Below are 17753 nucleotides of genomic sequence, written 5' to 3'. Positions count from 1 at the left end.
CTCTACCTAGTAAACACACACTAACTCTACCTAGTCAATACACACTAACTCTACCTAGTCAATACACACTAACTCTACCTAGTCAATACACACTAACTCTACCTAGTCAATACACACTAACTCTACCTAGTCAATACACACTAACTCTACCTAGTCAATACACACTAACTCTACCTAGTCAATACACACTAACTCTACCTAGTCAATACACATTAACTCTACCTAGTCAATACACACTAACTCTACCTAGTCAATACACACTAACTCTACCTAGTCAATACACACTAACTCTACCTAGTCAATACACACTAACTCTACCTAGTCAACACACACTAACTCTACCTAGTCAATACACACGCCGAGGGGAGAATCACGTATCAGTTATCTTTCCGAGGAAATGTACTTCCTAAATATCATTAGGCTATAGTTTACTACATTGCCTATGAATAAATATTGATCACTCATATTAGTCTGTCTGAAAATCGTCCCACTCCTAAAGGGAGGTAATAAAACGTAGCTCTAGAGAAAGTCTCTTCAACTCAGGTCTCTTCAAAGTACGTCTAGTCTATTGGCTGATATAGCCCAGTAATACCGATAGCCTAATATAATGTGCTACGTGAGAATCTCTTGGGCCACGTGAGAATCTCTGGTAATTTAACCTATTTTCTTAGGTTATTTCTGCGCATTTTGATATGTCCTACAGGGCGCACAATTTACTGCAACCATGGCTGGCAAGTGAGCTGAGTCATCACATACGCCTTAAATAACATTGCAGTATTGCGGTTGGGTTCGGGACCAGTTCTTGCGTTAGCGGGTGGGAGTCGGACAGAAAGCCAGCGGGTGTGGGCGGGTGCGGTATAAAAAGCTACGGAGGTGGGCGGGATGAATACATCCACACACCTCTAGACCGGGGGTGACAAACTCATTCCATGGAGGGCCTAGTGTCTGCAGGTTTTAGTTTTCTCCTTTCATTTAAGACCTAGACAACCAGGTGAGGGGAGTTCTTTACTAATTCGTGTCCTCAATTCATCAATCAAGTACAAAGGAAGAGCGAAAACCCTCAGACACTCAGCCCTCCATGGAATGAGTGTGACACGTGCTCTAGACGATGTCCCTGTCTCTCTGTGGACAATCAGATCACCTTCTTCTTCTTCATTCTGCAGTGATTTAAAGTCTGTTCTGAACATGTGTTCCTCAGGTATGGAGGAGGCTCACTGTGACAGGACAGAGTTCCTCAGCTCATACATGCCGTCCACTGTTGATGACATCATCCTGATCCCCGGCTCCCTGGGCAGGATCCGTTCCAGGTACCCCAACAACCCCAAATGTGAGCGTTTGGTTTGTTTGTCTGGTTGGTGTATTAATTGATTGACAATTTAAAAACAGAATACTGTATTGAAGAACATGCATTAATGAAATCATTGAGGATTAACCAACTACAAATCCCCAACTACAAAATCAGAGACCTATTTCCATTGTGGTCCTCATAGGCTGCGTTTAGACAGGCAGACCCATTGTGGTCCTCATAGGCTGCGTTTAGACAGGCAGACCCATTGTGGTCCTCATAGGCTGCGTTTAGACAGGCAGACCCATTGTGGTCCTCATAGGCTGCGTTTAGACAGGCAGACCCATTGTGGTCCTCATAGGCTGCGTTTAGACAGGCAGACCCATTGTGGCCCTCATAGGCTGCGTTTAGACAGGCAGACCCATTGTGGTCCTCATAGGCTGCGTTTAGACAGGCAGACCCATTGTGGTCCTCATAGACTGCGTTTAGACAGGCAGACCCATTGTGGTCCTCATAGACTGCGTTTAGACAGGCAGACCCATTGTGGTCCTCATAGGCTGCGTTTAGACAGGCAGACCCATTGTGGTCCTCATAGGCTGCGTTTAGACAGGCAGACCCATTGTGGTCCTCATAGGCTGCGTTTAGACAGGCAGACCCATTGTGGTCCTCATAGGCTGCGTTTAGACAGGCAGACCCATTGTGGTCCTCATAGGCTGCGTTTTAGACAGGCAGACCCATTCCTCCAGTTACTGGAAAGTGTGGAGAGGAAGACAGACTACTGTATCTCAGTGACCCTGGCCTGATCCTTGACTGGGTCACATGGCCAGGTCAGTCGAGACCAAAACAGTGACATCACTTTAGCATGTATCTTTCTGCTCAGAAGAGCGCGCCTCCTCGTCCCCAGACTAGGTTGATGTGTCCCTACCGATCCAGGTATGAACCGCGTCCTCAGTACGGTAGAACGAACCACATTTCCTAACAATCGACAGTAAATTAGAACACTGTTTATCTTTTCTTCCAGATGATGCCAAATCTGTTGTTGCAAATCTTACAGTGAGTATTATACACGTTGTATTTACAAACACATTGTCTTCTCTAATCATTGTTCTGACCAATATTCACACCCGTGTTGTGGTGTCAGAGGTTAAGGTGAAAAATCCTGACTGATAGTTGATGAAATAGTGGTGATAAAGTTGTACTACAGAGCTGTCGTGTTGTTCTGCCCCCTCAGTGTAAAAAGACAGAGCAGCACTTCAAGCCCTATCTGAAGCAGCATCTCCCCAAGCGCCTTCACTACGCCAACAACAGGAGAATAGAGGACATCCATCTGTTAGTGGAGAGAAAGTGGCATATCGCAAGGTTATACCCTCTCTCTCTCTGTCTCTCTCTCTCTCTCTCTTTCTCTCTCTCTCTCTGTCTCTGTCTCTCTGTCTCTCTCGCTCTGTCTCTCTCTCTCTCTGTCTCTGTCTCTCTGTCTCTGTCTCTCATTTCGAAACGGAAATAGACCACAGATTTTTTGCTACGGGTGGTGTCCTACGGGTGGTGTCCTACGGGTGATGTCGGTGTCCTATTGGTGGCGACGGTGTGCTATTGGTGGCGACGGTGTGCTATTGGTGGCGGCGGTGTGCTATTGGTGGCGGCGGTGTCCTATTGGTGGTGTCGGTGTGCTATTGGTGGCGGTGTCCTATTGGTGGTGTCGGTGTGCTATTGGTGGTGTCGGTGTGCTATTGGTGGTGTCGGTGTCCTATTGGTGGTGTCGGTGTCCTATTGGTGGCGGCGGTGTCCTATTGGTGGCGGTGTCCTATTGGTGGTGTCGGTGTCCTATTGGTGGTGTCGGTGTCCTATTGGTGGTGTCGGTGTCCTATTGGTGGTGTCGGTGTCCTATTGGTGGCGGCGGTGTCCTATTGGTGGCGGTGTCCTATTGGTGGTGTCTGTGTCCTATTGGTGGTGTCGGTGTCCTATTGGTGGTGTCGGTGTCCTATTGGTGGTGTCGGTGTCCTATTGGTGGCGGCGGTGTCCTATTGGTGGCGGTGTCCTATTGGTGGTGTCGGTGTCCTATTGGTGGTGTCGGTGTCCTATTGGTGGTGTCGGTGTCCTATTGCTGGCGGCGGTGTCCTATTGGTGGCGGTGTCCTATTGGTGGTGTCGGTGTCCTATTGGTGGTGTCGGTGTCCTATTGGTGGTGTCGGTGTCCTATTGGTGGCGGTGTCCTATTGGTGGCGGTGTCCTATTTTACCCTGTTCCAGGAGCAGGCAGTGTCTGTTAACATGAACCTGGACAGACTCTGTTTGCTTGTCATCATCAGTGCCAGTGTTGGTCAGACCCAGTGGAAAGTTGTCACTCCCTATGTAAACACATGAGGTAATGTCTGCCTGTCTGTCGCGGACGACAACTGAAAACAAATCAATGTTTGAAAGACAGAGAGGAGAGGGCTGGTTCAGAATAAGCCTGCTGCATGGGGACGTCACCCTGTTTAAGTTGGCATGGCCACAGAGCTCAATGAAAGAGATCTTTGAGATCCCTCCCCCTGCCTGCTAAGATATAGACTAGTTTAAATCGCTGGCACCATGAGTTGTGAACTTAATGCTTTCTGAGTGAGAAATTCTTACCCTCCTGCAGCTTTGCAGCTAGCAGAGTAAAACTGTCTTTTAAATTAAATTCCCAAATGAAATGAAATATTTGTTAGCCGTTTTCCCTGCCGTTGGTGATTTTTCAGGCTCTACGTGCTTGTGGGTTGTCCCCTACACAGACACCACTGACTGTAGTGTTTAATGCAAACTTCATTAAAAAAAAGTGTGTGTTTTCCAATTACATGGTTTTACAGGGAAATGTAGTGGTGTAGGGTTGGCCTTGGAAAAACAGAACCCTTTACACTTGGGGCTATAAGGATTTCAGTGTGTTACTGTGTATGTTGGGCTGTATCTGTGTGGTCTGGTTTGAATCAAATCAAACGTTATGAAAATCAGACACAATGTCCTTGAATGTTTATTTAGGCTGCATATAGTCTTCATCCCAGTGAGGAATTGTAGATAGTTAATATTATTAAAACCATGAATTGTCTGATGTTGGAAAAAAAAAAATGTTTTTTTTGCATCATGCTGTCTGTTACAGGAAGTCTCCAGAAGGAGGAAAGAGGCACCCTGGGAAATGTGGTTTTGCAGGAGATCACGGTTACGACAACAAGATAAACAGCATGCAGGTATGCTAGTTTTCTCCTCATCTTGATTTAAGAGTTCTTGTTGTCATAAATTATTAATCTTTACCTTTATCCTGTTCCTGTTCTTCAGACTATTTTCTTTGGATATGGACCTATGTTTAAATTCAAGACCAAAGTGCCCGTTTTTGAAAACATTGAACTTTACAATGTCATGTGTGGTAAGGCATCTTCATGATTTTTTTAACTTGAGGGAGGCCTACAGTAGCACTCGTCAGCCCCGTACTCGTACGTTATGGACGGTGTAGTTGCATTGACTTGACTTGAGCTCTTACTGTAATCATCGTAACAATACGATACTTTATTGTCCGTTTTCATGGAAACAGATCTGCTTGGCCTGAAGCCTGCCTCTAACAATGGGACTCATGGCAGTCTGAACCACCTGTTGAAGAGCCCGGTCCACAAGCCCACCGTGCCAGAGGAGGTGTCTAAACCCACCATCTCAGGTCCCATCATTACTCTGACTGATGACTTAGGCTGCAGCTGTGATGACAAGGTCAGCTACAGAACAGCACAGATGTTATAGCCATAGAGATATATACCATAGATACTGTATCACTATAGAGATAGATACTGTATCACTGTAGAGATAGATACTGTAGAGATAGATACTGTATCACTATAGAGATATATACTGTATCACTATAGAAATAGATACTGTAGAAACTGTAGAGATTGATACTGTATCACTATAGAGATAGATACTGTAGAAACTGTAGAGATTGATACTGTATCACTGTAGAGATTGATACTGTATCACTGTAGAGATTGATACTGTATCACTGTAGAGATAGATACTGTATCACTATAGAGATAGATACTATAGAGATTGATACTGTTTCACTATAGAGATAGATACTGTAGAAACTGTAGAGATAGAGACTATCACTGTAGAGATAGATACTGTATCACTATAGAGATAGATACTGTATCACTGTAGAGATAGATACTGTATCACTATAGAGATAGATACTGTATCACTATAGAGATAGATACTGTATCACTATAGAGATAGATACTGTATCACTATAGAGATAGATACTATAGAGATTGATACTGTATCACTGTAGAGATAGATACTGTATCACTATAGAGATAGATACTGTATCACTATAGAGATAGATACTGTATCACTATAGAGATAGATACTATAGAGATAGATACTGTATCACTGTAGAGATAGATACTGTATCACTATAGAGATTGATACTGTTTCACTATAGAGATAGATACTGTATCACTATAGAGATTGATACTGTTTCACTATAGAGATAGATACTGTATCACTATAGAGATAGATACTGTATCACTATAGAGATAGATACTGTAGAAACTGTAGAGATTGATACTGTTTCACTATAGAGATAGATACTGTATCACTGTAGAGATTGATACTGTTTCATTATAGAGATAGATACTGTAGAAACTGTATTCATCTCTATGGCTCCCACCACAGAACTAGAATGAGATTGTATTTTTATGGCTTTCACAGCCGAAGACAGACGGATATTGAAGCTTTTGGTTTTTATATCAACTTGATATTTGCTTCAATAAAGTTAATCAGGTTGATTTCTGCATCTCAAGAAACAGACTACATGTTGTTATATTGATCTTTATTGCGTGTGTGTTTGACCTATGACCTGACTGATATCTGTAGCACTAGGCATTACTACATGTTGTGTATGTTACGTGTCTAAAGTGGTTTCTGTGTCTGCCACTGATTGTTGTCTCTGTAATCCATAGCTGCTGTTACACGTTCTCATGCTTTGTTTGTTTGATTCCCTCTTCTTCTTATTTCTGTCTGTGAAGTCATCTTGCTTCTGCAGAGATTATAGATGTCTTTGCAAGAGACATTCACCTTCAATCTTTTTGCAGTTGCGTTCAAAAAATAAGGGGCAGAGAGCTTTGAAAGTGCCCGTTGTAAGAGGCTATAACCTGGAGTCACTGTGGCTCTGTCTCTTACAGAACAAAGTGGAAGAGCTTAATCAGAGACTGAGGCAAGCTGCTGATGGTACGTCTCTCTCTGGTTTCATTATCGTTGGTCTCATGCCTGAGTCGTAGTAATGATAATACCTGTGTAATAACACTAATTACTGCACCCTACAATGTTGTTATTAACACGTTATTACATAGACATGTCAGTAAGGGTTTTTTATTATGTCCTGTTTCTCATATTACTATTGAATATCCTCTCCAGAGTCTTGTTACCAGCTTTAAGGATTATTGTCTTCTCTTCCAGACAGCAAGAACCTCCCTCATGGTCGACCTGCAGTTCTGTTCCGTACTAAATACAGCATTCTACACCACAGTGACTATATCAGTGGGTACAGTGAATCACTCTCTATGCCCCTATGGACGTCCTATACCGTCTCCAAACAGGTATGTCAAACAGGACACAGCTTACAAGTTTCAGACATGGTTTATTTTGATATTAGTTATATGCTATTTACTGTACACACTGAGTTTATAACTGATGTTTGACAAGGGAAAATAGCTCATTCAATAATCGTCAATATTTTATGTTGACTACTAATTTGAACAGTGGTCTAATTATAGTCGCTAGAGTGGGGCTCTCCAACCCTGTTCCTGGAGAGATACCCTCCTGTAGGTTTTAACTCCAACCCTGTCCCTGTTCCAGTCTACAGTGGTCTAACGTTGACTACAGTGGTCTAATGTTGACTACAGTCTACAGTGGTCTAACGTTGACTACAGTCTACAGTGGTCTAACGTTGACTACAGTCTACAGTGGTCTAACGTTGACTACAGTGGTCTAATGTTGACTACAGTCTACAGCGGTCTAACGTTGACTACAGTCTACAGTGGTCTAACGTTGACTACAGTCTACAGTGGTCTAACGTTGACTACAGTCTACAGCGGTCTAACGTTGACTACAGTCTACAGTGGTCTAACGTTGACTACAGTCTACAGTGGTCTAACGTTGACTACAGTCTACATTGGTCTAACGTTGACTACAGTCTACAGTGGTCTAACGTTGACTACAGTCTACAGTGGTCTAACGTTGACTACAGTCTACAGTGGTCTAACGTTGACTACAGTGGTCTAATGTTGACTACAGTCTACAGCGGTCTAACGTTGACTACAGTCTACAGTGGTCTAACGTTGACTACAGTCTACAGTGGTCTAACGTTGACTACAGTCTACAGCGGTCTAACGTTGACTACAGTCTACAGTGGTCTAACGTTGACTACAGTCTACAGTGGTCTAACGTTGACTACAGTCTACATTGGTCTAACGTTGACTACAGTCTACAGTGGTCTAACGTTGACTACAGTCTACAGTGGTCTAACGTTGACTACAGTCTACAGTGGTCTAACGTTGACTACAGTGGTCTAATGTTGACTACAGTCTACAGCGGTCTAACGTTGACTACAGTCTACAGTGGTCTAACGTTGACTACAGTCTACAGCGGTCTAACGTTGACTACAGTCTACAGTGGTCTAACGTTGACTACAGTCTACAGTGGTCTAACGTTGACTACAGTCTACATTGGTCTAACGTTGACTACAGTCTACATTGGTCTAACGTTGACTACAGTCTACAGTGGTCTAACGTTGACTACAGTCTACATTGGTCTAACGTTGACTACAGTCTACAGTGGTCTAACGTTGACTACAGTCTACAGCGGTCTAACGTTGACTACAGTCTACAGCGGTCTAACGTTGACTACAGTCTACAGCGGTCTAACGTTGACTACAGTCTACAGTGGTCTAACGTTGACTACAGTCTACAGCGGTCTAACGTTGACTACAGTCTACAGTGGTCTAACGTTGACTACAGTCTACAGTGGTCTAACGTTGACTACAGTCTACAGTGGTCTAACGTTGACTACAGTCTACAGTGGTCTGACGTTGACTACAGTCTACAGTGGTCTAACGTTGACTACAGTGGTCTAACGTTGACTACAGTCTACAGCGGTCTAACGTTGACTACAGTCTACAGTGGTCTAACGTTGACTACAGTCTACAGTGGTCTAACGTTGACTACAGTCTACAGTGGTCTAACGTTGACTACAGTGGTCTAACGTTGACTACAGTCTACAGCGGTCTAACGTTGACTACAGTCTACAGTGGTCTAACGTTGACTACAGTCTACAGCGGTCTAACGTTGACTACAGTCTACAGCGGTCTAATGTTGACTACAGTCTACAGCGGTCTAACGTTGACTACAGTCTACAGCGGTCTAACGTTGACTACAGTCTACAGCGGTCTAACGTTGACTACAGTCTACAGCGGTCTAACGTTGACTACAGTCTACAGTGGTCTAACGTTGTCTACAGTGGTCTAACGTTGACTACAGTCTACAGCGGTCTAACGTTGACTACAGTCTACAGCGGTCTAACGTTGACTACAGTCTACAGCGGTCTAACGTTGACTACAGTCTACAGCGGTCTAACGTTGACTACAGTCTACAGCGGTCTAACGTTGACTACAGTCTACAGCGGTCTAACGTTGACTACAGTCTACAGCGGTCTAACGTTGACTACAGTCTACAGCGGTCTCACGTTGACTACAGTCTACAGCGGTCTAACGTTGACTACAGTCTACAGTGGTCTAAAGTTGACTACAGTCTAACGTTGACTACAGTCTACAGCGGTCTAATGTTGACTACAGTCTACAGTGGTCTAACGTTGACTACAGTGGTCTAACGTTGACTACAGTCTACAGCGGTCTAATGTTGACTACAGTCTACAGTGGTCTAACGTTGACTACAGTCTACAGCGGTCTAATGTTGACTACAGTCTACAGTGGTCTAACGTTGACTACAGTGGTCTAATGTTGACTACAGTCTACAGTGGTCTAACGTTGACTACAGTGGTCTAACGTTGACTACAGTCTACAGCGGTCTAACGTTGACGACAGTCTACAGCGGTCTAACGTTGACTACAGTCTACAGTGGTCTAACGTTGACTACAGTCTACAGCGGTCTGACGTTGACTACAGTCTACAGTGGTCTAACGTTGACTACAGTCTACAGTGGTCTAACGTTGACTACAGTGGTCTAACGTTGACTACAGTCTACAGTGGTCTAACGTTGACGACAGTCTACAGTGGTCTAACGTTGACTACAGTCTACATTGGTCTAACGTTGACTACAGTCTACAGTGGTCTAACGTTGACTACAGTCTACAGCGGTCTAACGTTGACTACAGTCTACAGTGGTCTAACGTTGACTACAGTCTACAGTGGTCTAATGTTGACTACAGTCTACAGTGGTCTGACGTTGACTACAGTGGTCTAACGTTGACTACAGTCTACAGTGGTCTAACGTTGACTACAGTCTACAGTGGTCTAATGTTGACTACAGTCTACAGTGGTCTGACGTTGAATACAGTCTACAGTGGTCTAACGTTGACTACAGTCTACAGTGGTCTAATGTTGACTACAGTCTACAGTGGTCTAACGTTGACTACAGTCTACAGTGGTCTAACGTTGACTACAGTCTACAGTGGTCTAACGTTGACTACAGTCTACAGCGGTCTAACGTTGACTACAGTCTACAGCGGTCTAACGTTGACTACAGTCTACAGCGGTCTAACGTTGACTACAGTCTACAGCGGTCTAACGTTGACTACAGTCTATAGCGGTCTAACGTTGACTACAGTCTACAGCGGTCTAACGTTGACTACAGTCTACAGCGGTCTAACGTTGACTACAGTCTACAGCGGTCTAACGTTGACTACAGTCTACAGCGGTCTAACGTTGACTACAGTCTACAGCGGTCTAACGTTGACTACAGTCTACAGCGGTCTAACGTTGACTACAGTCTACAGCGGTCTAACGTTGACTACAGTCTACAGCGGTCTAACGTTGACTACAGTCTACAGCGGTCTAACGTTGACTACAGTCTACAGCGGTCTAACGTTGACTACAGTCTACAGCGGTCTAACGTTGTCTACAGCGGTCTAACGTTGTCTACAGTGGTCTAACGTTGACTACAGTCTACAGCGGTCTAACGTTGACTACAGTCTACAGCGGTCTAACGTTGACTACAGTCTACAGCGGTCTAACGTTGACTACAGTCTACAGCGGTCTAACGTTGACTACAGTCTACAGCGGTCTAACGTTGACTACAGTCTACAGCGGTCTAACGTTGACTACAGTCTACAGCGGTCTAACGTTGACTACAGTCTACAGCGGTCTAACGTTGACTACAGTCTACAGCGGTCTAACGTTGACTACAGTCTACAGCGGTCTAACGTTGACTACAGTCTACAGCGGTCTAACGTTGACTACAGTGGTCTAACGTTGACTACAGTGGTCTAACGTTGACTACAGTCTACAGTGGTCTAAAGTTGACTACAGTCTAACGTTGACTACAGTCTACAGCGGTCTAATGTTGACTACAGTCTACAGTGGTCTAACGTTGACTACAGTGGTCTAACGTTGACTACAGTCTACAGTGGTCTAACGTTGACGACAGTCTACAGTGGTCTAACGTTGACTACAGTCTACATTGGTCTAACGTTGACTACAGTCTACAGTGGTCTAACGTTGACTACAGTGGTCTAACGTTGACTACAGTCTACAGCGGTCTAACGTTGACTACAGTCTACAGCGGTCTAACGTTGACTACAGTCTACAGTGGTCTAACGTTGACTACAGTCTACAGTGGTCTAACGTTGACTACAGTCTACAGTGGTCTAACGTTGACTACAGTCTACAGTGGTCTAATGTTGACTACAGTCTACAGTGGTCTAACGTTGACTACAGTCTACAGTGGTCTAATGTTGACTACAGTCTACAGTGGTCTAACGTTGACTACAGTCTACAGTGGTCTAACGTTGACTACAGTCTACAGTGGTCTAACGTTGACTACAGTGATCTAACGTTGACTACAGTCTACAGTGGTCTAACGTTGACGACAGTCTACAGTGGTCTATCGTTGACTACAGTCTACAGTGGTCTAACGTTGACTACAGTCTACAGTGGTCTAACGTTGACTACAGTCTACAGTGGTCTAATGTTGACTACAGTCTACAGTGGTCTAATGTTGACTACAGTCTACAGTGGTCTAACGTTGACTACAGTCTACAGTGGTCTAATGTTGACTACAGTCTACAGTGGTCTAATGTTGACTACAGTCTACAGTGGTCTAACGTTGACTACAGTCTACAGCGGTCTAACGTTGACTACAGTCTACAGCGGTCTAACGTTGTGATTGTGTTTTCCAGGTAGAAGTGACACCTCTACCAGAGCATCTGACTAACTGTGTCAGACCTGACCTCCGTATCCCTCCGGCCTTCAGCCAATCCTGCTCCAACTACAAGGCTGACAAACAGATCTCCTTCGCCTTCCTCTACCCTCCACGTACGTCCTCCGTGTTCTCTCCTGTCAGATCTCCTATGGTTGACCAGTGGCTGGTTGCACCAGCTTGACGTACGCCTGGTTCTAACACCACATTCCACTTAGCATTCAAGACCACCTCTGGAACCCAGCTGATGTACTATAGTTTACAACGCAGTAATAAGACACGAGGCAATCTAAATTGTACTGTACATTAAAACGTTGATTTTCCACCATTTTTTGTTGTATCTTTAGAGCTGGCTCCGACCCAAGACGGCAAATTTGATGCAGTCCTCATCACTAACACCGTACCCATGTACCCAGCATTCAAAAGTAAGTCAAACCTTTTCTAAAACTACATGGCTTGTCAAATAGTAATTCATAGGCCACATTCACATGTCATCACCAGTGAACAGAAATCACACTGACAAGATGGATGGATGGATGGACTGTGTCCTGGTTTAGTCCTGTTTTCACTGAGTCTGAATTCAATGTTTGAGGAAGTAATTACGTTGACTAATGACCTGCAGACCCAACCAACGAGAGGGACTTAAAAGGAAGACTGTGTGTGTGTGTGTGTGTGTGTGTGTGTGTGTGTGTGTGTGTGTGTGTGTGTGTGTGTGTGTGTGTGTGTGTGTGTGTGTGTGTGTGTGAGAGAGAGAGAGAGAGAGAGAGTCAGTGTATATGGATAGCGTGTGGGTCGACAGTTTACACCCCACCTCCTCTCCATAATGTACACACCACCCCACCTCCTCTCCATAATGTACACACCACCCCACCTCCTCTCCATAATGTACACACCACCCCACCTCCTCTCCATAATGTACACACAACCCCACCTCCTCTCCATAATGTACACACCACCCCACCTCCTCTCCATAATGTACACACCACCCCACCTCCTCTCCATAATGTAAACACAACCCCACCTCCTCTCCATAATGTACACACCACCCCACCTCCTCTCCATAATGTACACACCACCCCACCTCCTCTCCATAATGTACACACCACCCCACCTCCTCGCCATAATGTACACACCACCCCACCTCCTCTCCATAATGTACACACCACCCCAACCATGTCATGGTAGATGTCGTGGTTTCCTCATGGTTAGGGGATGTTTTCCTGACTGGGTAGATGTCATGGTTTCCTGACTGGGTAGATGTCATGGTTTCCTGACAGGGTAGATGTCATGGTTTCCTCATGGTTAGGGGATGTTTTCCTGACTGGGTAGATGTCATGGTTTCCTCATGGTTAGGGGATGTTTTCCTGACTGGGTAGATGTCGTGGTTTCCTCATGGTTAGGGGATGTTTTCCTGACTGGGTAGATGTCATGGTTTCCTCATGGTTAGGGGATGTTTTCCTGACTGGGTCGATGTCGTGGTTTCCTCATGGTTAGGGGATGTTTTCCTGACTGGGTAGATGTCATGGTTTCCTCATGGTTAGGGGATGTTTTCCTGACTGGGTAGATGTCATGGTTTCCTCATGGTTAGGGGATGTTTTCCTGACTGGGTCGATGTCATGGTTTCCTCATGGTTAGAGGATGTTTTCCTGACTGGGTAGATGTCATGGTTTCCTGACTGGGTAGATGTCATGGTTTCCTGACTGGGTAGATGTCATGGTTTCCTCATGGTTAGGGGATGTTTTCCTGACTGGGTAGATGTCATGGTTTCCTCATGGTTAGGGGATGTTTTCCTGACTGGGTAGATGTCATGGTTTCCTCATGGTTAGAGGATGTTTTCCTGACTGGGTAGATGTCGTGGTTTCCTCATGGTTAGGGGATGTTTTCCTGACTGGGTAGATGTCGTGGTTTCCTCATGGTTAGGGGATGTTTTCCTGACTGGGTAGATGTCGTGGTTTCCTCATGGTTAGGGGATGTTTTCCTGACTGGGTAGATGTCATGGTTTCCTCATGGTTAGGGGATGTTTTCCTGACTGGGTAGATGTCATGGTTTCCTCATGGTTAGGGGATGTTTTCCTGACTGGGTAGATGTCATGGTTTCCTCATGGTTAGGGGATGTTTTCCTGACTGGGTAGATGTCATGGTTTCCTCATGGTTAGGGGATGTTTTCCTGACTGGGTAGATGTCATGGTTTCCTGACTGGGTAGATGTCATGGTTTCCTCATGGTTAGAGGATGTTTTCCTGACTGGGTAGATGTCATGGTTTCCTGACTGGGTAGATGTCATGGTTTCCTGACTGGGTAGATGTCATGGTTTCCTCATGGTTAGGGGATGTTTTCCTGACTGGGTAGATGTCGTGGTTTCCTCATGGTTAGGGGATGTTTTCCTGACTGGGTCGATGTCATGGTTTCCTCATGGTTAGGGGATGTTTTCCTGACTGGGTCGATGTCATGGTTAGAGGATGTTTTCCTGACTGGGTAGATGTCGTGGTTTCCTCATGGTTAGGGGATGTTTTCCTGACTGGGTAGATGTCATGGTTTCCTCATGGTTAGGGGATGTTTTCCTGACTGGGTAGATGTCATGGTTTCCTCATGGTTAGAGGATGTTTTCCTGACTGGGTAGATGTCGTGGTTTCCTCATGGTTAGGGGATGTTTTCCTGACTGGGTAGATGTCATGGTTTCCTCATGGTTAGGGGATGTTTTCCTGACTGGGTAGATGTCGTGGTTTCCTCATGGTTAGGGGATGTTTTCCTGACTGGGTAGATGTCGTTGTTTCCTCATGGTTAGGGGATGTTTTCCTGACTGGGTAGATGTCGTGGTTTCCTCATGGTTAGGGGATGTTTTCCTGACTGGGTAGATGTCATGGTTTCCTCATGGTTAGGGGATGTTTTCCTGACTGGGTAGATGTCATGGTTTCCTCATGGTTAGGGGATGTTTTCCTGACTGGGTCGATGTCATGGTTTCCTCATGGTTAGAGGATGTTTGTTGGGTATTACTGAAACCTTTATCAATGTTTGTTGGGTATCACTGAAAGCTTTATCAATGTTTGTTGGGTATCACTGAAAGCTTTAAAATCTTGTTGGGTATTACTGAAAGCTTTAAAGTTTTGTTGGGTATTACTGAAAGCTTTATCAATGTTTGTTGGCTTTTATTGAAAGCTTTAAAGGTTTGTTGGGTATTACTGAAAGCTTTAAAGGTTTGTTGGGTATTACTGAAAGCTTTATCAAGGTTTTCTGGGTCTCAACCAGTCATCACATTCTTCTATTGATCTGGCCATTCCAGGAGAAACTGACTGTAGTGTAAAGAAATACACAACAGGGGTGTAGGTCTGATCCAGTCTGTCCTCACAGCCCTAAACATACAGGGGTGTAGGTCTGATCCAGTCTGTCCTCACGGCCCTAAACATACAGGGGTGTAGGTCTGATCCAGTCTGTCCTCACAGCCCTAAACATACAGGGGTGTAGGTCTGATCCAGTCTGTCCTCACAGCCCTAAACATACAGGGGTGTAGGTCTGATCCAGTCTGTCCTCACAGCCCTAAACATACAGGGGTGTAGGTCTGATCCAGTCTGTCCTCACAGCCCTAAACATACAGGGGTGTAGGTCTGATCCAGTCTGTCCTCACAGCCCTAAACATACAGGGGTGTAGGTCTGATCCAGTCTGTCCTCACAGCCCTAAACATACAGGGGTGTAGGTCTGATCCAGTCTGTCCTCACAGCCCTAAACATACAGGGGTGTAGGTCTGATCCAGTCTGTCCTCACGGCCCTAAACATACAGGGGTGTAGGTCTGATCCAGTCTGTCCTCACAGCCCTAAACATACAGGGGTGTAGGTCTGATCCAGTCTGTCCTCACAGCCCTAAACATACAGGGGTGTAGGTCTGATCCAGTCTGTCCTCACAGCCCTAAACATACAGGGGTGTAGGTCTGATCCAGTCTGTCCTCACGGCCCTAAACATACAGGGGTGTAGGTCTGATCCAGTCTGTCCTCACAGCCCTAAACATACAGGGGTGTAGGTCTGATCCAGTCTGTCCTCACGGCCCTAAACATACAGGGGTGTAGGTCTGATCCAGTCTGTCCTCACAGCCCTAAACATACAGGGGTGTAGGTCTGATCCAGTCTGTCCTCACAGCCCTAAACATACAGGGGTGTAGGTCTGATCCAGTCTGTCCTCACAGCCCTAAACATACAGGGGTGTAGGTCTGATCCAGTCTGTCCTCACAGCCCTAAACATACAGGGGTGTAGGTCTGATCCAGTCTGTCCTCACAGCCCTAAACATACAGGGGTGTAGGTCTGATCCAGTCTGTCCTCACAGCCCTAAACATACAGGGGTGTAGGTCTGATCCAGTCTGTCCTCACAGCCCTAAACATACAGGGGTGTAGGTCTGATCCAGTCTGTCCTCACAGCCCTAAACATACAGGGGTGTAGGTCTGATCCAGTCTGTCCTCACAGCCCTAAACATACAGGGGTGTAGGTCTGATCCAGTCTGTCCTCACAGCCCTAAACATACAGGGGTGTAGGTCTGATCCAGTCTGTCCTCACAGCCCTAAACATACAGGGGTGTAGGTCTGATCCAGTCTGTCCTCACAGCCCTAAACATACAGGGGTGTAGGTCTGATCCAGTCTGTCCTCACAGCCCTAAACATACAGGGGTGTAGGTCTGATCCAGTCTGTCCTCACAGCCCTAAACATACAGGGGTGTAGGTCTGATCCAGTCTGTCCTCACAGCCCTAAACATACAGGGGTGTAGGTCTGATCCAGTCTGTCCTCACAGCCCTAAACATACAGGGGTGTAGGTCTGATCCAGTCTGTCCTCACAGCCCTAAACATACAGGGGTGTAGGTCTGATCCAGTCTGTCCTCACAGCCCTAAACATACAGGGGTGTAGGTCTGATCCAGTCTGTCCTCACAGCCCTAAACATACAGGGGTGTAGGTCTGATCCAGTCTGTCCTCACAGCCCTAAACATACAGGGGTGTAGGTCTGATCCAGTCTGTCCTCACAGCCCTAAACATACAGGGGTGTAGGTCTGATCCAGTCTGTCCTCACAGCCCTAAACATACAGGGGTGTAGGTCTGATCCAGTCTGTCCTCACAGCCCTAAACATACAGGGGTGTAGGTCTGATCCAGTCTGTCCTCACAGCCCTAAACATACAGGGGTGTAGGTCTGATCCAGTCTGTCCTCACAGCCCTAAACATACAGGGGTGTAGGTCTGATCCAGTCTGTCCTCACAGCCCTAAACATACAGGGGTGTAGGTCTGATCCAGTCTGTCCTCACAGCCCTAAACATACAGGGGTGTAGGTCTGATCCAGTCTGTCCTCACAGCCCTAAACATACAGGGGTGTAGGTCTGATCCAGTCTGTCCTCACAGCCCTAAACATACAGGGGTGTAGGTCTGATCCAGTCTGTCCTCACAGCCCTAAACATACAGGGGTGTAGGTCTGATCCAGTCTGTCCTCACAGCCCTAAACATACAGGGGTGTAGGTCTGATCCAGTCTGTCCTCACAGCCCTAAACATACAGGGGTGTAGGTCTGATCCAGTCTGTCCTCACAGCCCTAAACATACAGGGGTGTAGGTCTGATCCAGTCTGTCCTCACAGCCCTAAACATACAGGGGTGTAGGTCTGATCCAGTCTGTCCTCACGGCCCTAAACATACAGGGGTGTAGGTCTGATCCAGTCTGTCCTCACAGCCCTAAACATACAGGGGTGTAGGTCTGATCCAGTCTGTCCTCACAGCCCTAAACATACAGGGGTGTAGGTCTGATCCAGTCTGTCCTCACAGCCCTAAACATACAGGGGTGTAGGTCTGATCCAGTCTGTCCTCACAGCCCTAAACATACAGGGGTGTAGGTCTGATCCAGTCTGTCCTCACAGCCCTAAACATACAGGGGTGTAGGTCTGATCCAGTCTGTCCTCACAGCCCTAAACATACAGGGGTGTAGGTCTGATCCAGTCTGTCCTCACGGCCCTAAACATACAGGGGTGTAGGTCTGATCCAGTCTGTCCTCACGGCCCTAAACATACAGGGGTGTAGGTCTGAT

The 17753-nt window shown here is 45.9% G+C and overlaps 1 protein-coding gene across 2 annotated transcripts in view; it reads left to right on the top strand.

Annotated features, from left to right (window-relative positions):
- enpp2 (ectonucleotide pyrophosphatase/phosphodiesterase 2) overlaps positions 1-17753 on the top strand; it is a 40862-nt gene that overhangs the window by 17028 nt on the left and 6081 nt on the right. Inside the window, exons 13-22 of one of the 2 annotated variants that reach the window (XM_071395773.1) lie at positions 1199-1327; positions 2307-2338; positions 2517-2644; positions 4396-4483; positions 4572-4659; positions 4825-4994; positions 6464-6509; positions 6738-6877; positions 11691-11826; positions 12058-12135. In XM_071395773.1, the coding sequence (XP_071251874.1) occupies positions 1199-1327; positions 2307-2338; positions 2517-2644; positions 4396-4483; positions 4572-4659; positions 4825-4994; positions 6464-6509; positions 6738-6877; positions 11691-11826; positions 12058-12135 (1035 nt within the window). Of the gene's footprint in view, positions 1-1198; positions 1328-2306; positions 2339-2516; positions 2645-4395; positions 4484-4571; positions 4660-4824; positions 4995-6373; positions 6510-6737; positions 6878-11690; positions 11827-12057; positions 12136-17753 lie in introns of both variants that reach the window. The other variant, XM_071395772.1, reaches the window with a different exon arrangement.

The sequence above is a fragment of the Salvelinus alpinus genome, chromosome 4, assembly GCF_045679555.1.
Source record: "Salvelinus alpinus chromosome 4, SLU_Salpinus.1, whole genome shotgun sequence".
NCBI classification, from domain to species: Eukaryota; Metazoa; Chordata; class Actinopteri; order Salmoniformes; family Salmonidae; genus Salvelinus; species Salvelinus alpinus.
Note: the sequence above shows the minus strand (reverse complement) of the source record. Positions and strands in the feature narration are given on the sequence as shown.